Source organism: Urocitellus parryii, chromosome 3, assembly GCF_045843805.1.
Source record: "Urocitellus parryii isolate mUroPar1 chromosome 3, mUroPar1.hap1, whole genome shotgun sequence".
Taxonomy (NCBI): Eukaryota; Metazoa; Chordata; class Mammalia; order Rodentia; family Sciuridae; genus Urocitellus; species Urocitellus parryii.
Window position 1 is genome coordinate 170,034,474 of NC_135533.1, and position 24,484 is coordinate 170,058,957.

Below are 24,484 nucleotides of genomic sequence, written 5' to 3' on the forward strand. Positions count from 1 at the left end.
GAGACCCGGAGCGTTCCGGCAGCAGTTAAGCCGGGGAGACGCGGTGGACAGTTTGCCGCGCCCGAGCTGCGGTTCCCGGGACTCAGCAGCACTGACGGCGAACCCCTCTCGGGTGCGTAATGCCTCAGCCCGGCCATTGCCTCAGTCCTCGCGGACGGTGCGCCGGGCCAATTTGGAAGGCACCAGTCACCTAGCGATGCCGCGGGGCGGGGCCACGGTCTGTCCCGGCTCGGCGGACACATCCGTTTCCGGGGCCGCGGCCATCACACAGCGCGGCTTTGCTCGCCCTCCGGGCGACACACGTCCTCAGACTCTGAAAGCTGCGCTTCAGTGTCCGTCGCTCTCGCTCTGCTCTCCGCCTACTGAGTCAACCATGCTGGAACATCTGAGCTCGCTGCCCACACAGATGGTGAGGTGCTGCCACAGGATTCCCAGCCCGCTACGCTAAAGCCGGTGCTGAGCGGCTCACAGCCTAAGGGGTTACTCTCCAACCTCTTTCGCGAATTGTGCTTCTCGGGTCCTCTTCCCTTCCTCAAAAAGGATTTCCCTTGTCGGTGTTCCGTTAGGACGCGCAAGCTCCCCCAGGAAACTCAAAATTTAAACCCCTGATCTTAGTGTTTCCCTTGCCGAAGTGGTGAGTTCCGGGCGCCAAGTGTACCTCCTCGGTGGTGGAACCAATTCCTTTTTTTCCTCTCCGTTACCTCTAGGATTATAAGGGCCAGAAGCTAGCTGAACAGATGTTTCAGGGAATTATTCTTTTTTCTGCAGTAAGTATTGGTTTTACATTTAATCTTTTTCAGTCGCCCCCTCCCAAGCTTGACTGTATTTAATATACTTTGTTTGTCTCTAGATAGTTGGATTTATCTACGGGTACGTGGCTGAACAGTTCGGATGGACTGTCTATATAGTTATGGCCGGATTTGCTTTTTCCTGTTTGGTAAGAAATTTGTGGATATTTGAATGTTAAGAGCAACATAAGTTTTCTGAGTTGGGTTGCTTTGATTGCCCCTGAGAACCACAACCAACTCTTTTTTTCATGTTTCCCATCAGTGTTTCTCCTATCACTGAAAAAGTGGAATGTCAAGTAGTGTCTGATTGTGTAAGCTGCATACAAAGGTACATCTTCCTTTGGCAGCTACTTCAGGCAAGAGTCAAAGCTAGCAAGAATTTTGCACAGTGTTCACATTGCTTCCTTATAGTGTCTTGTCTGGACAGTGTGACTCAAAACTTTTACAGGAATATCAGTTGTTGCCTTGGTTAGAATAGGCGTTATTTTGGAACCAGGCATTATACATAAAAATAGTCTTTTAAACTTTTAATACATATAATTTATGCATTTTTCTGTGTTCTGGCCTAGCTGACACTTCCTCCATGGCCCATCTATCGCCGACATCCCCTCAAGTGGTTACCTGTTCAAGACTCATGCACAGAAGACAAGAAAACAGGGGACAGAAAAATTAAGAGGCATGCTAAAAATAACTGATTTGGGTTCTCATGACTTACCACCTGCTTTTGTTCCAGTTGCTTTCATATGCAAACATGAGCTGAAATCACCTATGCTCTTACAGCACAGATGGGTGTAGATTTAGTTGTCATTTATATTTCACTTCTAACCCAGTTGTGTTTTGGTTTATAAATATTTTAGACCTTACCTTATTCTGAAATGGAGAACAGAAAACAAAAGTATGCAGTGTTTCTTTCAGGTATGCATAAATAATGAATAAATGCCTCATAAAAGTACAGTTTGTTGAAGTTTTATAATCATTGAGTCGTTAAACTTTTTAAAACTCACCCATGTCTAAAGGGCCATTGGTTGTTTGTTCTTCAAGTTTATTAGTAAAACCTAAAGTTATGGTTCTAAAAATATAAGCACCATATTCTGTAGCTGGAAGTTCTTAGTTTACTATTCTTAACAATAGTAAACCCTTCTGAAGATTTTCTAATGTAAATCTGTGGCAAAATGAACATTTTAGTAGCCCTAAAATAAGAGCTGTTGTTAAGCAGAAAACATTTAATCTCTATTTTACTTAAAGGTGGACCAAAGTGAAAACCTACAAAGCTATAAATTCCTTCTAAAGTGGGAATGGCAGTAGGAAGATTATTTAAAGTAATGTTATATTTCTCAGTACCAGGGCATAGGACTTCAAATTATGAGTTTAAGAAAATATCAAAGATAATACAGTAAAAATGAGTTAAATATTTTTTTTAAGGTAAGAAAAAAATCACTGGACACGGTCATGTACCCTACAAACTACTTCAAGCTACTGAGGAGGCTGAGATAGGAGGATCACAGGTTCGAGGCCAACCTGAGTCACTGAGACCCTGTCTTAAAAAGGGATAGGGATGCAGCTAAGTGGTAAAGCCCCTGGGTTCAGTCCTATTACCACAAAAAAAAAAAAATGAGGGGGGTGGAAATTAAGACAGAAATAAGAACAAACACATCATTAAGTATAATAAATGTGATTAGTTAGAAGCTCCCAGATTCAAGTTACCTCATGGTCTCAAAAATGAATTCCAAAGTTTGAAAACAGGACAAAGGATATATTGGGCAGATATAAGTAGAAAGCAAGGTTAACAGTGAAAGAGTCTGAAATCCATAATTGAAGCAAAAAGGATATATGGTAACTGCCAAGATGTCACTTAATATACATTGAATACGATGTAAAGTATATAAACCACACTTAAATATACAAGAGTTTGGCAAAACTGCAGACCAATACTTTATCTTTCAGAATATGGCAGATCAAATAGGCTATATGGGAAGACTTTTCCTCTTGTTCCCTGTTCCTGGAATGTCTTCCTTCAAATGCATAACTTACTTTCATCCTTTCACTGAGGTCTCTAACCAGATGTCACTATCTAAAAGAGCTTTCCCTACTGTCCATCTGAAACACAGTAGTTTGCCATACCTACTTAGTTTGCTGGATTGCATGACGTTTAATATATCTCACAACATATATTTGTTAATTGTTCTCACTAGAACATTGGCTCCATGGTAACAAAGACCCGGAATTAACAAATCGGTTCCTTGATCAAACTAGCCTCAATTCAAGGGCTTAATAGCTATATATATATATATATATATATATATATATATATATATATATATATATATGGCTAGTGGCTACCATATTTTGAACCATGCAAAATTTTGCTGAAATATTTGATAAGTGATTTTGCATATAACAATTTACCTTTATTGAATGCCAATAGGACCGTTCCAATAATGGAAAAAAAATCCAAGAGATAGAGGTTAGGCTAGTACATGTGAGGCTTACCTAGCATTGGGTTCAATCCTCAGCACCATATTAACAAAATAAATAAAGGTATTGTGTCCATTTACAAATAAAAAGAAATTTTTTTAAAAGAGGATAATGTAAAAAAGAGTATCTTATCAGTCTCTGAATTCAGTCAAAGGTATAGTCAAAAAAATTGATAGACTCAAAGATTGTTTTAAAAATTAATTAAGGATACCCAGTAGCTCAGGAAGCTGTGGCAGGAGGATCCCAAGTTCAAAGCCTCAGCAACTTAGCAAGGTGCTAAACAATTCAGTGAGACTGAAATACTAAAAAGATCTGGGGAAGTGGCTCAGTGGTTAAGTGCCCCTGACTTAAATATCTGGTACCAAAAAAAAAAAAAAAAAAAAAAAAAAACAATAACCAAGACAGTAGGATGAAAATATTTTGACAAAAATAAACAACATGAGAATAAGAAAGTATGTATAGATGAGAATTCTTTTGATTCTAAAAACAATTAGTACTACTTTATACCAATGACTATGGAGAAAAATGTGGATCTCTAAAACATGCAAGAAGAGGTAAGCAGGAAGACCAATAGTTTGCCAAAAATTGGCTCCCACCCAGGCACTGAGAGTAGATGGTCTTACAAGTTCTCTAGCAAACCTTGATAGTAAAAGTAAGAGCTCTCAGAAACTCAACTGTGAGAATTGTAAAGGCAGGGAGTATTGTTTTATTCACCACGATATCTCTAGCTCCTGGCATAACACTAGGCACATAGATAAAATTAAATTAAAACTTAAGAACTAAAAGAGAACATTTTTATTGTGTAATTTTCAAAGAAAATAAGGCACATTTTTATAGAAACTGAAAACATCTGGAACAGTATTTATTTTTAGAGTCCAGTGAATGCAGAAGGGAAAATTTACTAATCAGAACATATTTGATGAAAACTATTTAATAGAAGAAGAGTATGACTTCTTATTAAACAATAAAATGTGATATAAAATCCTACATTTAAAACATGGAAAGACAACCAATATCTTGATATACACGAAGACAAACTTCCAGAGACAAATATTATATATATCCTTATGTATATCCAATTTAACAAAAAACTTTTGTCTAGAAAAGTGATTAAGAGATGTTTTCACTGATGGAGAAATATATCTAACTAGTATGTGAAAACATAATGATTTACAAAACCAAAATACTTTAGATTCACTTGTATACCCTAAGTGAGGCTCATGTTACATGAAAACATTAAACATCCATCAAAGTGTAAAAATAGGATCTAGCTGCTCAAATACCACATAGAACTTCATTTTCTTTAAATCTACCCCCAGAATAGTGAATTGATTTTTTTTCTTTCAAATAATGGCAACTATTCCCTAAAGTTATTAAAAACAGCAAATGTTATCGCCGGACATATTATTTCATTTGTTTCTCTGTTGTTTTTATCACTATAGTACAATATAAAACTTCCAATCCAATGTTTTATGGTCCTGTGTTCAAGCTAATTAACACCTCAAAAAAAAAAGTTATAGATATAAACTTTAAGTGGTTTAAGGCTCAGTAAACAGTAACCAAAAAAAGCAACATTTTCCCTCAGGAATATGAAAGTCAAAGATTTTTTTCTTTTGTGAACTTGCTTCATATTACTCTGTTCCATCCATTTTTTTTCCAGTAAGAAAAAGGGTGGTAAATGGCTTTATGACAACTGTTACAGTTTGTTTTTAAAGCCCCAAACTTTGAAAATAGGTCTTTAGAGCTGGAAGATTAGAACAAGTTCTCAAAATTTCACATTTTCTTCAAAAAATTTCAACTGTCGAGCTTTCACACTATAAGTTGTATATTTTTCACCCATGTGCTCTTGTAAACGTACCTATTTTGGGAAACAAAGAAAATCAGTATGTAATAGTAAAAATAATTTCTAGAATCTTAGTAGGACTTTTATGAGCATGATAACCAAGGTGGAAACCATATAGGAAAATATTAATGGCTCTATTTACATAAAAATTTAAAAGTTCAAGATTTTTTAAAAAGTCATAATAAAAGAGCAAAGTATGGAAAATATTTGCAATGTTCATGCCAAAGGGTTAGTAACATTAACACAGAAGGAGGTCTGGGGCTGGGGTTGTAGCTCAGTGATGGGGCGCTTGCCTAGCACACATGAAGACTGGGTTCAATCCTCAGCACCACATAAAAATAAATAAAATAAAGGTATAAAAAAAGGAGGGATTCTTAGAATCAATAAACCCCAATAATTCTAGAATACCAGAATTGATAAAAACTCGATTCATTTATATATGAATATAAATGTAAATCCCATACTTTTGCAGAACAGTCATACAGATAACAAATTAGCCAATATATAAAGTTCAACCTACTGGGTGCAGTGGCACAAAAGTATTGTTGGGGCTGGGGCTCAGGGGCAGGGTGCTTGCCTAGCACACAGTGATGTATTGGGTTTGATTCTTAGTACTGCATACAAAAATAAGCAAATAAAATAAAGGCATGATGTCCATTTACAACTTCAAAAAAAATAGTATTGTGTATGGACTGGCGGTGTGACTCGGTGGTACAGTACCTACTTGAGGCCCTGGGTTCAATTCCACACACACAAATAAAAGTATGATATGACTTTTAATGTATATCTATTCAAAGAAATGCTTGAAATTAAAAGAACAGTAATGTTAAACAGGTATCATGTACCTCTGATTCAGTGTACAGAGGACACATGATTTTTGTGATGCTCCTGACAAAAATATATAACTTCAATGCATTCATGAGAAACCAGAAAAATCCAAACAAAGTGACATCTCATAAAGCACATGGGCTATATTCTTCAGCAATGTCAAAATCATAAAAAACAGACACAAGAAATCTTCCAAATTAAAAGACATAACTAAACACAAATGAAATCCTGATTGGCTCCACATTTCACATGAGAGCATAAGGAACTCTGCAGATACTCAGTGAAAGTGATGAAAATTATTTTAAATAAGTCATTTAAGGTCTAGAAATGGTTCTAGGGCATACAGCATATGAAGAAACATTTATTCAAGAAAATCTTAAGTCTGTAAGAATAGTGAGTCAGTGGTATGTGAATTGAGACCAACCACCATTCTTCCCTTCCCAAAACTATTATAGACTGATGAAGCCAAGAACACGGGCCTCTTTCCCATCAGCTCCCAGTTGAAAGGCTCTATCTTCCTGGGCTGGGCAGGAGGACATTGGTCTATCTCATGCTTCTGCCTGTTGTTGAGGCTAAAATTCATGAAAATGCAGCCAAGAAGTAGGAGCTCTTCCGCCCAGCCCAGACCTGTAGGAGGGAGGCTAAGAAAACCAGAGACTACTCCTTCATCCCCTACCCCTTCCCAGGTGTGCATCCAAGAAAACAGAATCCACACCAAGATGTCTACATGAGTGTTCATAGCACCATTATTCATAAAGTATTCCACAAAAAGTAGAAACCACTCAAATGTCTATAATGAACATATAATGAAATATTATTTGGCAATAAAAAGCACTGATACATACTATAACATGGATGAATCTTGAAAACATTATGCTAAATGAAACAAACATAAAAGACCACATATTATGTCCCCATTTATATGAATTTTCCAGAATAGGCAAATCTGTATATAGAGAAATATTCATGGTTGCTTAGAGTGTTGGAGATTTAGGAGACAATGGGGAATGACTGCTAACAGGTACAAGGGTTCTTTGGGGTAATATTCTAACAAAGATTGTATGATTGTACAACTCTGTGACATTAAAAACTATTGAAATGAATACTTTAAATAGGTAAATTGTATGGAAATGAATTATAGTTCAGAAAGTCGCTAAGCAAATTTTACAACATAAGCAGCTCGAAAAAGCTAATAAGACACTCACCTCTCTCTCCAATTCATTCTCCTCTTCTAAAAGATCATATACCTGCTCTAAAAGCTGGACTCCCAAGCCCCTGATGACATCCGCTCTCAAGACTTCAACTATTCTTCTGATCTTTTCAGAACCTGGCATTATAGCTAAAAATCAATAACAAAACCAGGAAATAATAAACATTTTCTTTTTTTTTTTAATATTTATTTTTTAGTTATCGGCGGACACAACATCTTTGTATGTGGTGCTGAGGATCGAACCCGGGCCGCACGCATGCCAGGCGAGCGCGCTACCGCTTGAGCCACGTCCCCAGCCCAACATTTTCAACACTACAACAAGAAAAACACAATATCACAATGGTTTTTAAAAAATCTTATTAGGCATGGTGATACACGCCTGTAATCCCAGCAACTCAGGAGGCTGAGGTAGGATTGCAAGTTTGAAGTCAGCCTTTATAGGGATTAAAGGCATATGCCAACAGTGCAATTGGGAAACTGAGGCAGGGGGATTGTGAATTCAAGGCCAGCTGGGCAACTTAGTGAGACCCTGTCTTAAAATTTAAATAAGGGATGGGGATGTAGTTCAGTGGTACAGCACCTCTGGATTCAACCCCTAATATTGAAAAAACAATAACAAAAACAAAAACTTTATATATGAACTTAAGCTTCACGTCTCACTACTATCTCCTAACCTAAAAAAAAAAAAAAAAAAAGAATTATTGGGTTATTTACATTTACTTTTGTTTTTTAAAATAACTTTATTTATTTATGTGGTGCTGAGGTTCAATCCCAGTGTCTCAAATGTGCTAGGTGAGCACTCTACCACTGAGCCTACATTTACTTTTTTTTTTTTTAATAGTTGGACACAATATCTTTATTTTGTTTATTTTTATGTGGTGCTGAGGATCGAACCCAGGGCCTCGCACGTGCTAGATGAGCGCTCTTCCGCTGAGCCACAATCCCAGCCCCCCTATATTACTTTTAAAAATTAATTTTCATGCAACTTTTCAAGTATATCTATTGCATAAAATGAGAGATACCTTTTATGAAGATATTCAAATGAAATTAAAAACAAATTTATAAATATTAGCTCTTTGGTTTGACACATTATTCTAACAAACACATTTTCTAGTTTGGTGTAAAAGAATAAACTGATCACCTGAAGGCAGCTCTTTAAATTGGAGTTCCTCTGACTCTTGAGCCACTTTTCCATGAAGCACCAGCGTATCCCGATACTTTCGATGAAGTTTAAATTCTGACATTGGATTTGGTAATGCAAGATCTTCACAGCTCTCTTTAGAATCCAGCTTAAGGGTCTCAGTCATCAGTTGTACCAAGTCACTCATTTCATTTGTATGACTTTTCCTATTAAAAAAGAAAATCTTGTTATTTACTTGGCTTTGTGAGAATTTTTCACTAAAAGTTAGATACAGCTAGGCACAGTGGTACACACTTGTAATCCCAGTGACTTGGAAGGCTAAAGCAGAAAAAGGTTAGGCTGGGCAACTTGGTGAGACCTTGACTCAGTGGTAGAGTACCACTGGGTTCAATCCCCAGTACAACACACACACACACACACACACACACACACACACACACACACACACACACAAATTAGATGCAATGACATTTAAAGAGTTCTGCTTCCTGGCGGGAGTTGTGGCTCAGTGGTAGGGCGCTCGCCTAGCAAGCACAAGGCCCTGGGTTCGATCCTCAGCACCACATACAAACAAATAAAGGTATTGTGTCCAACTACAACTAAAATAAATAAATATTTAAAAAAAAGAGTTCTGCTTCCTAATGCCCACATAAGCTCGTACAGACTGACCCTTCCACAAAAATAACTATAAACTCTTAGTAATATTAAAAAACTAACAAAAACAAAATTTACATAAGAGATGGAGAATGAACAAAATTTGCAGGCAGAGTCTAGAAAACAGTCAACACTTTTTAACATAAGGGCAGTCATAAGCAGCTCAGAGCACAAAAGAAAACCCACAATCTTTCTGGCCTGAAGAACCAAAGGACAGAGTTCAAGACAACCATGCTAAGAAATTTTCCAAGAAAATCAGGAATCTTGGAAAGGAGAAGATATGAAAGAAGCAACCCTTGATTTTGTGTGCAAATTCTGCCCAGCCATTCTTCTCCATTTCCAAGTAACTTAACTACATCCAAATACAAAGAATATTTAAAGAGGACTGGTGTTATAGCTCAGTAGTGGAGCATCTGCCTCACCTGTGTGAGGCACTGGGTTAGATCCTCAGCACCAAATAAAAATAAAAGATATATTGTGTCCACCTACCGCTTAAAAAAAAAGAAGAAGAAGAGAAAAAAAAGAGCCGGGTACAATGGCACACATCTATAATCCCAGCAGCTTGAGAGGCTGAGATAGAAGGATGGTGAGTTCAAAGCCAGCCTCAGCAACAGCGAGGTCCTAAATAGCTCAGTGAGACCCCCATCTCTAAACAAAATACAAAATAGGGCTGGGGATGGGCTCAGTGATTGAGTGCCCCTGAGTTCAATCCCCAGTACCCCACCTCCTGTCAAAAAAAACCAAAAAAGAATATTTAAAGAAACACAGGAATACTAGTCCTCAATGGTATAAATTCACTGGATCTGACATCTAGTCAAAAATTCCATAAATGCAGAGAAGCAGGAAAACATCACCTATTTGTGAAAAGAAAAAAACTGGTTAATAGAAACAGACCCAGAAGTGACACAAGTGATAGTATTAGTAGTGAGGACATTCAAGTGGTTATTATAAATATATTCCAAATAGCCAAGGTAGACAAAAACAAACATTAAGGAGAGCCACAGAAGATATTAAAAAACACCCAAAACAAACTTTTTTTTTTTTTTTTTGCCTGTACTGGGATTGAACCCAGAGTACTCTACCATTGAGCTACATCCTCAGTGCTTTTTATATTGAAACAGGTTCTCCTTGTGATGCCCAGGCTGGCCTAAAATTTGCAATCCTCCTGCTTCAGCCTCCCCAGTCACTTGGATTACAGGTGTGTGTCATGGCATCTAGCCCAAACTGAACTTCTAGAGATGAAAAATATAATGTGTTAATGGGATAGGATTAACAGATTATAAAGTGCAGAAGAAAAAAGATTAGTGGACTCAAAGATACAACAGTAGGATCTATGAAAAAGAAACAAAAAAAGAAAAAAGAATGGACAGTGCATCAGTGAGCTGTTGGACAACTTAAATAATCCAATATACATGTAATTAGAATCCCCAAGAGAATGAGAGGAGGTCCAAAAAAATTGAGAAGAAATAATGTCTAAAATTTTTCCAAATGTGATGAAAACTATAAACTCATAGATCCAAAAAGATATCCTATAAGAATTTTGAATGAAAATTAGATGTGTTCTTAGAAGAAATATTTTTTGCTCTAGCATGTATCACAAACCATTTATAATGTTATCAATGAGAGTACTATAGGTCAAAATACTACTATAAATGTACATTTAGGATAGTTCAACCAGAAATAGTTTCTGAAGGGAGACAGAAAAGTTAAGAACTTACCCTTCTCTGGAATCCCCATCTGACTTATCAGTTGAACTTGTAGAAGAACTTAACTCATCCTCAGACAGGCAATGAATCATTTTTCTTTCCTATTAATATTTGGGAAAAAAACAAAATTCCACATAAAAATACAATTAGAATGTTAATACATTAAATAGTGTTAGATGCAATGACTCGACCCAAAATATTCCTACATGCAATAGATCAGGAGAAACAGATATAAAAATTGAATTAACTTTGATGCCCCAGTTCACTCATGAAGTTCACAAGTGAAGCCTAAGGACTATCAATAGGTGAAGTTTTACAAAACCTCGAGGAGTCTCAGCTGTGAAAAAATTTCCTCTACAGAGGAAAGTGAAGGACCGATGCTAGTGTCTCAACTCCCAAGCAGAAGGCCTGTCCCATAAGAAATGTTGTCATTTTAAACTAGATAGAATGCCACCTAAATCAAGGGAACTTAAGCTTGATCATATATAAGATCATTACAGGGCTTTAAAGGATTACCTGATATAGTTAACAAAAACCGTACAACTTTGGAAAATGGATATGGAAGCCTCAATTAATGAAATAAAAAATAATATCATTAAAGTAACAACACCTTCATTACATTCAAAGGGCAAAGCAAATTAATCCCCAGGGTATTATACAGAAAGATGAACATGGGTTAACCACTTTTTGCCCATTTAGCCACCAAGTGGTATCCCTACCTCATCCATAAGCAAGAAGGTCAACTAAACTTGCACAAACAAGACACCAAGGAATGATGATTGGCAAATGAAATTAAAATCTAACCACATGGTTGGGTATTATATTAGTAACACTGCAGACAGAATAAGCAAAGTATTGAGTAGTGGAAGCTTTTAGGAAGTCTGTGTTAAAGATTACCTAAGAAATACTTTTAACTAGACAGCCAATTGTTTGGAAGAATGCCTGAAAACTTTATACTCTTAATGGGTCAAAGAATATCCTTCTAATTATCATTTACCAGTTCCTCTCTTTATCCAGAGTGAAAAGGTATAACTTAACCAGCCCAGTCCCTGAAATAAATGGAGCTGACACTTATAAGGATTCCCACATGTAGACATGTCCACTTTTCCCCTTAGGAGGGTGTAAGGCACCTGAGTGATGCTGCAGTCAGAAGAGAACCGTCGGGCAGGGATGCGCTGGCTTTCCTGCTGCAGTTTCCCTGGCCCCACTGCACTCAGAGATGTTCTCACTGAAGGGCCTGAAAAAATGAACACCCCCCACCCCAGCAGTTGTTTGTGGTGGGCTGATATCAACTGAAGAGGGCTTTACACTGGGTATAGAAGATAACCCAGCAACAGCCAGCCAGAAATAACTGAAACAGAATATTCGTCATCGCTCTTGTGTCTGGCACCTCAGTTCAAACCTTAGTTCCAGGTCTACCAGCTTTGTGACCTTGGGCAAATTACTTAGCCCCTCAGAACTTCAGTTTTTTCCCCTGGCAAAAAGGGGATAATGCTGCTTATCTTTGGCAGTTACTATAAATATAAAATGAGATAATGCCCTAAAGATGCTTACCATAATGCTAGACACATAGTTAGCATTCTAGACATATTAGCATTCAATAAATGGAAACTGCTTATACTGTTTAGCTTAAGGCAGCACCATTCTCCTGGCTTCCTCTCTGTTCCTGAGAGGACTTCTCTGAGCAGCACACTTTGGACATGGAAACAATTTGATCATTCACTTGATTTCCAGTCTGAAATCTCCCAGGAGTGACTGCCACTCACAGCCCTCTTGCTTTTTTTTTTTTTTTTTTTTTTTTTTGTGGTGCTGGGGATTGAATCCAGGGCCTTGTGCCTACAAGGCAAGCACTCTACCAACTCAGCTGTATCTCCAACCCTTCCATAATTTTTATTGGTGCATTATGGTTGTATATAATGATGGAATTTATTGTTATGTATTTATACAAGCACACAATATAGCAATATAATTTGGCCAATATCATTCCCCAGCACTTCCCCCTTCCTTCCCCACCTCTTACTTTCCTATGATTTTTTAAAAATTTTTTATTTATTTTTATTTGTAGATGAACATAATACCTTTATTTTTTATTTTTTCGTGGTTCTGGCATAGTGCCTCATGCATACTAGGCAAGTGCCTTACCACTGAGCCACAACCCCAGCCTTTTTTTTAAAAAAGGTTAAGAAATTTCACAAACTCTTCAGTTTTCCCAATGGATTACTGCTGCTTAAAAGTCTTAACACCTCAAAATCAGAACCTGTGCAATACCCATAAGCCAAGCCATCAACTGCCATGTAGATGAAGAAAAGAGGTCACATTCACCTGAGGGGAACATCTCTTCCTGGGACTGCTTTAATCGCCTCCTCTCTCTGGCTGATAATGGTCGGTCCTTTAAAGAAAGTCACAGTCATTTCCATTCCTATTCATTATTTTTATAAAACCTACACTACAATGCATGACTTGCCTTAAGAAAAAGGGCCTGCAGTGGACTTTAAAGGAGTATCCCCTGGAAACCCACCCTTCTCAAAGTTACACCTTTCCTCAAGGAATGATCACAGACCTCATTTCTGGAACATGATCATTTTTGGAAAGGCAAAATGTACTTTTTATATTCGGAATCTTAAATTCAGAATCTACAGTCTCCTTAATTAACTGGAAGTGACTATTTCTGAAACCACAGAATCTGTCCATTTCAATCAAAGCTTTTCTGAGAATCACAAATCTGTCCCAAGGTTTGGCAAAAAGCAGGGCTAAGATGCTTTACCGAAAAACTTCAAAATATGTGCTGGAGCTGGGCATGGTGGTGCATGCCTGTAATCCAAGTAACTCAGGAAGCTGAGGTAGGAGGATCACAAGTTCAAAGCCAATCTCAGCAACACAGAGAGGTCCTAATCAACTTAGTGAGACCGTGTCTCTAAATAAAAAATAAAAAGGGGCTGGGGGGGCTGGGGATGTGGCTCAAGTGGTAGCGCGCTCGCCTGGCATGCGTGCAGCCAGCACCACATACCAACAAAGATGTTGTGTCCGCCAAGAACTAAAAAAATAAATGTTAAAATTCTCTCTCTCTCTCTCTCTCTCTCTCTCTCTCTCTCTCTCTCTCTCTCCCACCCCCCTTCCTCTCCCTCTCTCTTAAAAAAAAAAAAAAAAAAAGGGAACTGGGGATGTGGCGCAGTGGTTAAGCACCCCTCAGTTCAATCCGTGGTATCAAAAACAAACAAACAAACAAACAAAATAGGTGCAGGATTTTATAACCAAAAAGCTTTATAAGAGGGCTTTAAAATATCCAATATATACTCCCACAAACCTTTTTTTTTTCCATGTGTGTTTGTTGCTGGGAATTTCCACAAACTTTTGATGATGACATTTCACTGCTCCTTGAACTGCTCACAGACTCAGTGACCATTCTGCTTGGGTTTTCAGCATTTTGTTGTGTTGATATAATAGCCACTTCTCCAACAGAGGGATGGGAAGGCAAAAGTTGAGGAGGTTCCTGTTGGAACTAAATTATTTTAAAGGAAGAGAGTATCAGTTTTATATATACCACCTCCAAAGTTACCCTATTGGAAAGTTCCCTATGTTTTTGTCAGTAATTTGCCCTTAATAACTTTAAAACATTGCATTGTTTATTTTTGTTGTTGTTTTGTTTTTTTTTAAAGAGATTCTGTCAAAAGTGAATGACTATCTAAGAAGTTTGTAGAAGTTACTTTAAGTAAGGAAGTATCAATATGATATTGTGCAGAGAATGAGGGAAGAACTGTTCATCAATATAATAAGAAGAGCTCAAAGATTTACCCTCATTAGCCTATTCCTTTAGCTCTCAAGATGACCTACCCATTTTTGCTGGGGAAGACAAACATCCACACCATATTTCCAACTTGCCGATATTTGAAAACTCATATTAAGCATCTTGTCCTTGCTCCCCACTGGGGATTGAACTCAGAGAGGATCTACCACTAAGCTACATTCCCAGCCCTTTTTAATTTTATTTTGACACAGAGCCTCACTAAATTGCCAGGCTGACTTGGAACTTCCAATCCTCTGCCTCAGCCTCCCAAGTACTGGGATTACAGGCATGCACCACTGCACCCAGCTACTCCTTGTATTTCTTATGTGTCTTTTTGGCAACTGTTAACTGTTCTAAATGAAAATCAAGCTTCTCAGAGTCTGTCTCCTAAATAGTAGCACTATAACTTACTGCAAAGAGATCTCTACTGACCTGGCTCTTTCCTCCACTGTGCTCAGTCTGTTCTCTTTTCTTCTGCCGTCGTTGTCGAGACAGGGAAGGTTCAGACCCAGAGCTGTGTGGCTGTAAACCTGGGTGGATTGTGCCTTGTTTCTCCATAATACATTCACTATCAACTTGATCCTTAAAAACAATGAAATTACATGAATATATACAAAAAAACCTTACAGAATCATGAAACAGTCTTCTGAACTTCAAATGGCCAAAATACCTACTGTAAAATTGCAAAATGAAAATGAAAGGGGCTCTCTTTCTCAAAATGAATGCATATTTACAGTGTTGACAGGCAAAGACAAAATGCTGACACCATCTAAATGTTCTGGATTCTTTTTAATTTTGCCCAAATAAATATTATTGTTTTAATTAAATTACTCAAATTATGATTAACCTGACACTACTTACATTTGATTCAGTTAAAAAAAAAACTCATATAACTTTTAATACGTTTTCTATTCCAAAAATGAACAAATGTTCTGAATGGAATCCAATTTGATTTAAAACACATTTGCTCCCCAAGTAAACATTAGTTATTTGGATGCATACAAAAATGCACAACAAAAAGAGTAGTAAGCTTGGAGTCAGATGGAATTATATGTGAGAAACCTAATCTCCCTGAGCTTGGTTTCCTCATCCAAAAATGGTTCTAATACCACCCTCCCCCATACATTGTACAATTGTGCCTTGGTATTTTTGGGAGATCAACTCCAGGATCCCCTGCAGATATCAAACTCCTCAGATGTTCAAGTCCCTTATATAAAATGGTATTGTGTTTGCATATAACCTATGCACATCCTCTCAAATACTTTGTCATCCCTAGATTACTTATACTGCCTAATACAATCTAAATGTTGTATAAATAATTGTTGTACTGTATTGCTTAGAGAGTAATAAGAAGGATAAAAGGTCTGTCTATATGTGTTCAGTAAGGATGCAATTTGTCTTTTTCCAAATATTTTCAATCTGTGGTTAGTTGAATCCATAGATGTTCAACCTATGGATACAGACGGATGACATTATTATTATTATTATTATTATTATTATTATTATTATTATTTTAGTACTGGGGATTGAACTCAGAGGTACTCAACCACTGAGCCACATTCCCAGCCGTATTTTGTATTTTATTTAGAGACAGGGTCTCACTGAGTTGTTTAGTGCCTTGCCATTGCTGAGGCAATTGAACTCGCAATTCTCCTGCCTCAGCCTCCCCAGCCAATGGGATTACAGGCATGTACTACTATATTATTACAGGCATGCACTACCATATTATGTATTAATTTAACTAACTATATTATTGTTTAAGGTTAGCTGAAATGGTATACTAAAAGCAATTAGAACGATGTCTAGCACACAGATGCTCAAAAAATGAGAGCTACCAGTGGCACATAATGATAAATTAAAGTTATAATGATCACCAAATGACTTAATATTTGATCTAGATAGCTGATTTTAGACTCTACTATATATTTAAATAAAACATATTCTTGTATTTATTTAAAATTTTTTAAACTATCAGAATATCTTTGTTTTCAAGATGGACACTAGTAATTGAATATAATTCTACCGACACATTTTTACCAAAAGCCTACTCTGGTAATACATTTTAGACCATTATTATTTTAGGCCATTATCATTAAAACAACATTTTTAGACCCCTGGCAAACACAAAATTATGGGTGATTTATAAATTCTTTCAAGAGTATACCAATATTAAACATAAAATAAATGTAGTTAATTTTACATTACTATATAATAATTAGTTGAACAAAGAGACCAGGGTGATAAGCAAAAAATGAACCAATTTTGAAGAAAGAAAGAGAAAAAGATTGATTTCTTTATTGGTGATTAAGTATAGAGTATTCTAAATAAAACTCATATATGTCCAAGAATAAAAGGAATAAATGACTCAATGTGCTTCTCCATCAAATCCATGAAAAAATTATCCCACTTTTATGAAGAAGAAAAAACAACAAAACAATAGGGGAAATACCGGACATGAAATTTTATCAAAGCAATAAAAAAACCTGCTCTAAAAACTTGGTATAAGAAACAGATTTGATTAGGAACAAGAAAAGAATACTGACTTTCACCACTCAAATCCACACGCATTAGAAGTTTTAGGCAGGGCAATTAAGCAAGAAAATAAAATAAAAGGAATTCCAATTGTCAAGAAGTGAAACTATATCTCTATTTGCAGATCACAAGACATTATTTTCAAAAAACCCAAAGGAGTCCAATTAAAAAAATATATATTAGAACCAATAAACAAGCTGGGTTGGTGGCACAAGCAAGTAACCCTAGCAGCTCAGAAGGCTAAGGCAGGAAGACTGCAAGTCCAAGGCCAGCCTCAGCAACTTAATGAGATTCTGTCTAAAAAAATAAAAATAAAAAGGACTGGATGTAGCTCACTGGTAAAGCACCCCTGGTTTCAATTTCCAGTACGAAAATAAAACCAATCAACAAGTTAAGCAAGATTGTAGAATATGTAGATAAATTCTACATACTAGCAATGAACAATCCAAAAACTAAAGTATGAAAATAATTCAACTTACAATAGCATCACAAAGGATAAAATACTTAGAAATAAATGTAACAAAATAAGTTGGAAGATACTGAAAACAAGAAACATCACTGAAAAATAATTACAGAAGCCCTAAATAAATGGATGATATATCATATTCATGGAGTGAAAGGCACATTAAAATAGCAATGCTCTGCAAATGATCTTCAGATTCAAAGTACCAAAAACCCAGCAAGTTTTGCAGAATTTGTCAAGATAGTCTTAAAATTCATAAAGAAATGCAGAGAATCCAAAATAGCCAAAACAATTTTTAAACATAAGAATAATATGGAAGACACCCACTTTGCAATTTCAATACTTACTACAAAGCTATAATAATTAAGATATATTATATAGATAGACAGATCAATGAAACAGAATTGAGGTCTAGAAATAAACCCTTCCAATTTATAATCTATTGATTTTCAACAAGGGTGCCAAGACAATTCAATGGGGAAAGAATAATCTTTTCATCAAATGGTGTTGGGACAACTGAATGTCTTCAAATAAAAAAAATGAAGTTGAATCCCTTCCTCATTTTATACACATGAATGAACTCAATATGGATCACAGACCTAAATTAAGACTTAAAAGTATACTTTCTGGGGCTGGGTTGTAGCTCAGTGGTAGAGTGCTTGCCTCGCATGGTGGAGGCCCTGGGTTCGATCCCCAGCACCACATAAAAATAAACAAATAAAAATAAAGATATTTCGTCCATTTACAACTAAAAAAATATTTTTTTTAAAAAAAGCATACTTTTTGGAGAAAACATAAGAGTACATCTTTATGACACCAAAAGCACAAATAACATAGGAAATCATGGACAAAATTGAATGTCATGAAAATTAAAAACTTCTGTGCTTCAAAGAATGCCATCAAGAAAGTGAAAAGACAATCCAAAGAAGAGGAAACAATATTTTTAAGTCTTTTATCTGATAAGGATTGGTATCTAGAAGATAAAGAACTCTTCCAAATAAACCAATTAAAAATTGGCAGAGGGGGCTAGGGATGTGACTCAAGTGGTAGCGCACTCGCATGGCATGCGCAGGGCGCTGGGTTCGATCCTCAGCACCACATAAAAATAAAATAAAGATATTATGTCCACCAAAAACTAAAAAAAATAATTATTAAAAAATTCTCTCTCTCTTAAAAAAAATTGGCAGAGGATCTGAATAGATTATTTCTCCAAAGGAAGTACATAAATGGCCAATAAACATAGGAAAAGATATTCAACATCATCAATCATTAAGGAGATGCAAATCAAAACCACAGTAAGACACTGCTACACACCCAGAAGAATGGTTGGAATCAAAATGGACAAGAAGCGTGGAAAGGATGTAGAGAAAATGGAACTCCCTCACACTGCTGCTGAGAAGTAAAATTATAAAATTGCTTTGGAAATCAATTTTATAATTCCTCAAGAAGTTAGAGTCAGTATATGACCCAGCAGTAATTCCATTCCTAGGTTTACATCCAACAGAACTGAAAACACATAAAAAAATGTACATCAATGTTCACACCAGCATTATCCATAATAGCCAAAAAGTGTAAACAATTCAAACATTCATCAACTGATGAACAGTCACATAAAATATCATAGATACATACAGGGGAATTTATTTGGCAATAAAAAGAAGACTGGTACATGCTACAAGCTTTTCATGGATAAACCTTGAAAACATTTTGCTAAAGTAAAAGAAGCCAGACATGAAAGGCTATAAATGTATATAATTCTAAGGAATGCCCAGAATAGGCAAATTCATAGGGACAAATGTTGCCAGAGGATGGAGACAAGGAAGAATGGAGAGTGACTGCTGCTTGGGTATTGGGTATTGGTGTTGGGAATAGTGTTTTTTTGTTTTTTGTGTGTGTGGTTTTTTGTTTTGTTTTGTTTTGTTTTGTTTTTGGCAGGTGATGAAGATATCCCTCTAAGTTTAAACTGGAATACAAAATAACTGATTTTCCTGACAATTAGAGTATACCCAACTATTGTAACCACACTTCCCAGTCTTCTTTCTGAAAGGGACTCCTAGTGTATATTACTCACATGGTCCTTTGGCTTTGGGTCTTTGTTTAGAGGCTGCAACAGCTTCACTGCTCCACTCCTATCCGCACTGCCACTATCAGAGGACAATGTGAGAATCAGGCTTTCAGGATGAGCACTAGACTTAGAATTATCCTGCAGACTCTCCTCCTTCACTTGAGAAATACTGCATTTATCTTTGTGCTCACTAGAGTCATCTAAGTGTCTTTGTTGATTCTTCTGAATTAGGCCATCATTCATGGAGTCTCTTCTTTCTGCAGGTAAGATGTCAATATTTACCCTACTGATTGTGGCTTGTGACTCTACAGTACTGCTCATATCCAATTTGTCAGTGTGGCCTTTCAGACTAGCAGGTGGTTTCAAGGGACCAATAACGATTGGTTTCTCCTGGGACAAACATTTATCTTCACTCTGAGCAAAAAGATGTTTTCAAATTATTAAAGAACTCCTGGACACACCAAATATAAAAATTAACTCAAAATTGAACAACACATTCCTCAAAAAGTTAAACATAGAAATACCATTTGAATTGCCATAGAATTACCATACTAGCAATTTCATTCCTATATACATACTCCAAAGAACTGAAAGCAGGGATTCAATAGGTATGTGTGAACCAATGTTTCTAGCAGCACTATTCAAAATTTAGCCAAAAGATGGAAACAACCCAAATGTCAATCAGTGGATGAATGGATGACCATAATGTGGCATATACATACAATGGAATATTATTTAGTATTTAAAAGGGAGGGAATTCTAACACAGATGAACCTGAAAATACATCAAGTGAAAAAGCCAGACACAAAAAGACAAATATTATATGCTGGTTCTATTTATATAAAATATCTAAAATAGGCAAATTCAATAAAGACAGAGTAGATGAGAGGTCACCAGGGCCTGGGGATGGAAGAACAGGGAGTTACTGCTTAACAGGTAAATTTTCTGTTTGGAATGATAAAAAGGTTTTGGAGATAATGGCAGTGGCTATAAGACATTGTGAATGTAATTGAAGGCACTGAACTGCATGATTTAAAATGATTAAAATACTGCTGTGACCAAAAAAAAAAAAAAAAAAAAGTTACAATGTACTCAAGTGGGACTTACTCCTGGAATGCAAAGATTACTCATATCAAAATCATCAATATAATACACCACATGAACAGAATGAAGGGGGAAAAACTACATGACCATCTCAATTGATGCAGAAAATGCATTTGACAAAATTCAACACCCTTTCATGGAAAAAAATGGCACACTTGGAACAGAAGAAAACAATCTTAACATAATAAAAGCCATATGTAGAAAGCCTATACTGAACATTATACTTAATGACAAAATTCTGAAAGCTTTTCCTGTAAGATTAGGAACAAGGCAAACATGCTCACTCTCTCTACTTCTATTTAACACAATACTGGAAATTGTAGCTAGAGCAATTGAGAAAAAAAAAAGAAAGAAAGAAAGAAAGAAGAGGCATTGGAATTGAAAAGCAAGAAGTAAAATGATTCCTCTTCACAGATGATATGATTTTTAAAAAATTTTGTTATTGTTGTAGGTAAACAGTATGCCTTTATTTTATTTGTCTTATTTTTATGTGGGCTAAGGATAGAACCCAATGCTTCACATGCACTAGGCAAGTGCTCTGTGACTGAACTACAGCCCCAGCCCAAGATGATATGATCTTAAATGTAGAAAACCCTAAAGACTCCACAAAAAAACTGTTGGAACTAACAAATGAATTTAGTAAAGTAGCAGGAGACAAAAATCAATAAATAAAAATCAGTTGTATTTCTATACACTAACAATGAACAATCTGAAAAGAAAATTATAAAAATAATTTCATTTATAATAGCATCAAAAAGAATTAAATAGCCAAGCTTGGTGATGTACTCCTATAATCCCAGCTACTCAGGAGGCTAAGGCCGGAAGATTCCAAGTTCAAGGTCAGCCTGAGCAACTTAGAACCTGAGTCAAAATAAAAAACAAAAAGGGCTGGGGACATAGCTCAGTGGTTCAGTACCCATGGTTTCAATATTCAGTTCCATACACACCAAAAAATGATAAAATAGAGGAATTAACATAACCAAGGATGTGAAAGACTTGTACAAAGAAAATTATAAAACACTGCTGTAAGAAATATGAAAAAAACCTGCTAGAGAATTCATTGGGAATCCTAAGGGATCCTAAATAACCAAAACAATCCTGAAAAAGAAGAACATAGCTAGATGACCCACATTTCCTAATTTAGAAACTTATTACAAAGCTATAATAATCAATGCTGTAAAACTGAAACTGACAGACATATAAACCAATATAAATGCCACATGAATGAACTATAAAAACACACTAAGTCAAAGAAGCCAGACATGAAAGGTCACACATTATATGATTCCATTTATATGAAATAATTAGGCTAGGTAAATCCATAGAGACAGAAACACACTGATGTGGGTCTGCAGTTGTAGCTCAGTGATAGAACACTTGCCTAGCACATATGAGACACTAGGTTCAATCCTCAGAACCATATAAAAATAAATAAATAAAATAAAGAAATAAAAAAATACAGTAACATAAAAAAAAGAAAACACACTGGTGATTGCCAGGAGCTGGATGGGAGAGAGAAATGGGAGTGACTGCTGTAAAGGATTTCCTTTGTGCTAATGAAATGTTCTGGAACCAGATAAGAGGTGATGGTTGTACAACATTGTGAATGCACTAAATTCACATAATTGTTCACTTTAAAATGGTTGATTTTAGGGCTGGGGTTGTGGCTCAGCAGTAGAGCATCTGCTCTACTAGCACATGCAAGGCCCTAGGTTCGATTCTCACAACCAAATGAAAAAAAATAAAAAGATATTATGTTTAACTACAACTAAAAAATTAATATTTAAAATAAAATGGTTGATTTTATCTTATGCAAACTTCATCTCAAAGAAATCTAAAAAATTTTTACAGCCCTGACTTCATGAACAGTTCAACAGCCCACTGTGAATAAAGTGAGCTAAAATAATCACCTCACCAGTATTTTTTCTTTATAATACAGGCTTAATTAAAGCTCAACAGAATCTCTAGTAAAGCATAATCATTTCCCAACAAAATAATTTGTTGGTTTTTTTTTTCCTTTCAGTACTGAGGATTGAACCCGGAAGCACTCTATGTCTAAGCTACCACCTCAGTCCATTTTATTTTTTCTCTTTCGAAACAGGGTCTCACTGAGTTCTCCAGGTTAGCCTCAAATTTGTGATCTTCCTTCCTCAGCCTCCTAAGTCCCTGGGATTTTACAAATGTGTGTTACTATGCCCAGAAGATAACCTACTTTTAAATAGTTTCTAAAACATTATTCTTTAAAAAGAAACATACCATTATATTTGTCTTAGAATCCTCAGCAGAATATTGTTGGTGATGGATTGCTTCAAGATTTGATCCTGCCTTTCTGGAAACCACAGTAGCAACACGCTTGGATTTAGAATCACCATTTTTGATGTTATTTTTGGAAGTTTTTCTTTGTAAAGAAAAAAAGAAGGGTTATTATCAATATGGTGAAGATTGAGAGTTTTTATGTATATATGAAGACGTATATACGTTATACTTCCTTAAGCACCATTTATAGAAAACAGTCTTCTAAAAATCTAGAAGGCATTTACAAAACACCTGACCAGTAGTCTTCAAAACAATCAAGATTATTAAAAAAAAAAAAAGTGAAAAGCTATTACTGACCCAAGAAGACTAAGGAGAATGAGTATTAAATATACATTAGTAGGACTGGGGTTATGGCTCAGTGGTAGAACACTCACCTAGCATGCGTGAATTACTGGGTTACATCCTCAGAACCACATAAAAATAAATAAATAAATAAAGGTACTGTGTTCATCTACTACTGAAAAAAAGTTTTTTTAAGGGCTGAGGTTGTGGCTCAATGGTAGAATGCTCCCCTAGCATATGCGAGGCACCGGGTTTGATCCTCAGCACCACAAAAAATAAATAAATAAATAAATAAAACTTATATTTTTAAACAAAAATTTTAAAACTATATCCCATGGTATCCTGGCCTGAATTCTAGAACAGAAAAAGGGACATTTAGAGAAAAAAATAGCAAAAGCAAAATCAAATCTGGAGATTAATCAAGAGTAATTGTACCTTGGCTGGTTTCTTAGTTTTGATAAATGTACTATGGAAACATAAGGTGTAAATGATAGAAGAAATCAGGTGAAGGGTATACAGGAACTCTTTATACTATCTTTGCAACTTCTCAATAAATCCAAAGTTATTCTATGATAAAAATTCTACTAGAAAGTTCCTCACATTCAGAAGAAACAAGGTAAGTTTCATCTTCCAAGTTTCACATTAGCAATAATACCATAACTGCTTTGCTAAATTTGAGAGTAGAAATGATTGGTATACATTTCCTGACTTGCAGAAAAATATTATACAGCAAAGTCATGCCCTGGCTGTTTTAGTGTGTTGTTTCTACATCTGGGGTAAACCTCTGGAGAATTCAAGGAAACTACGGATGTCAGGACATGATCTCCATGATCAGAACATGGAGATCACAGCAGAGGACAGAGATCAAAAACATTATTTTGAGCTAATGGCACTTAAAGAACAGCAGGTATGAGAAAGGTGCTCTGACCCTCCTTTGTCTTCGTGAAAGTAAAAGATAAAACTCCATTTGAAAGATGTCCTCCCTCTATCAGAAGAAAAGGCCAAAGATCTGTCTGGTTGGAAATTATACACAATATGAATAAAAAGATGGTCCTTCTTTATTCCCTGGCCTCTCCAGTATTGCCTTTCTCCTTTCAAATTTAATTTGTCACCACAAAAAGAGAAGCCAAAAGAGTGACAATCTTGTTCAGCCCTAAACACCTGTTTGGTGAAGGTAGAACCTGTAAGTCAAAAAAAGAAACTCTTGGGCTGGGGTTGTAGTTCAGTGGTTGAGCGCCTGCCTTGCATGCATGAGGCACTAGGTTCGATCCTCAGCACCATATAAAATAAATA

At 36.1% G+C, this 24,484-nt stretch overlaps 2 protein-coding genes across 3 annotated transcripts in view; one reads left to right on the plus strand and one right to left on the minus strand.

Moving 5' to 3' along the window:
• The first annotated feature begins 37 nt into the window (after positions 1–37).
• Spcs1 (signal peptidase complex subunit 1) lies at positions 38–1,742 on the plus strand. The gene is made up of 4 exons (XM_026388599.2): positions 38–409; positions 708–767; positions 851–937; positions 1,358–1,742. Exons 1-4 carry the CDS (start codon positions 197–199, stop codon positions 1,481–1,483), a joined length of 486 nt encoding a protein of 161 aa, XP_026244384.1. The 5' UTR covers positions 38–196; the 3' UTR covers positions 1,484–1,742.
• Positions 1,743–4,113: 2,371 nt separating this feature from the next.
• Nek4 (NIMA related kinase 4) overlaps positions 4,114–24,484 on the minus strand; it is a 28,053-nt gene continuing 7,682 nt past the window's right edge. The window contains exons 6-15 of one of the 2 annotated variants that reach the window (XM_026388576.2): positions 22,850–22,991; positions 19,496–19,903; positions 14,862–15,011; positions 13,950–14,144; positions 12,968–13,034; positions 11,776–11,882; positions 10,658–10,746; positions 8,286–8,491; positions 7,140–7,261; positions 4,114–5,121 (exon numbers count right to left, since the gene is read on the minus strand). In XM_026388576.2, the coding sequence (XP_026244361.2) occupies positions 5,029–5,121; positions 7,140–7,261; positions 8,286–8,491; positions 10,658–10,746; positions 11,776–11,882; positions 12,968–13,034; positions 13,950–14,144; positions 14,862–15,011; positions 19,496–19,903; positions 22,850–22,991 (1,579 nt within the window). In that variant the 3' untranslated portion in view covers positions 4,114–5,028. Of the gene's footprint in view, positions 5,122–7,139; positions 7,274–8,285; positions 8,492–10,657; positions 10,747–11,775; positions 11,883–12,967; positions 13,035–13,949; positions 14,145–14,861; positions 15,012–19,495; positions 19,904–22,849; positions 22,992–24,484 lie in introns of both variants that reach the window. The other variant, XM_026388575.2, reaches the window with a different exon arrangement.

Excerpts from the sequence above, each read along its gene's own strand:
- Spcs1 (XM_026388599.2), top strand. The coding sequence starts at position 197 with ATGCCGCGGGGCGGGGCCACGGTCTGTCCCGGCTCGGCGGACACATCC. Across the intron at positions 410-707 it reads GCTCGCTGCCCACACAGATG|GATTATAAGGGCCAGAAGCT; the intron begins GTGAGGTGCTGC and ends CGTTACCTCTAG. Across the intron at positions 768-850 it reads GAATTATTCTTTTTTCTGCA|ATAGTTGGATTTATCTACGG; the intron begins GTAAGTATTGGT and ends GTTTGTCTCTAG.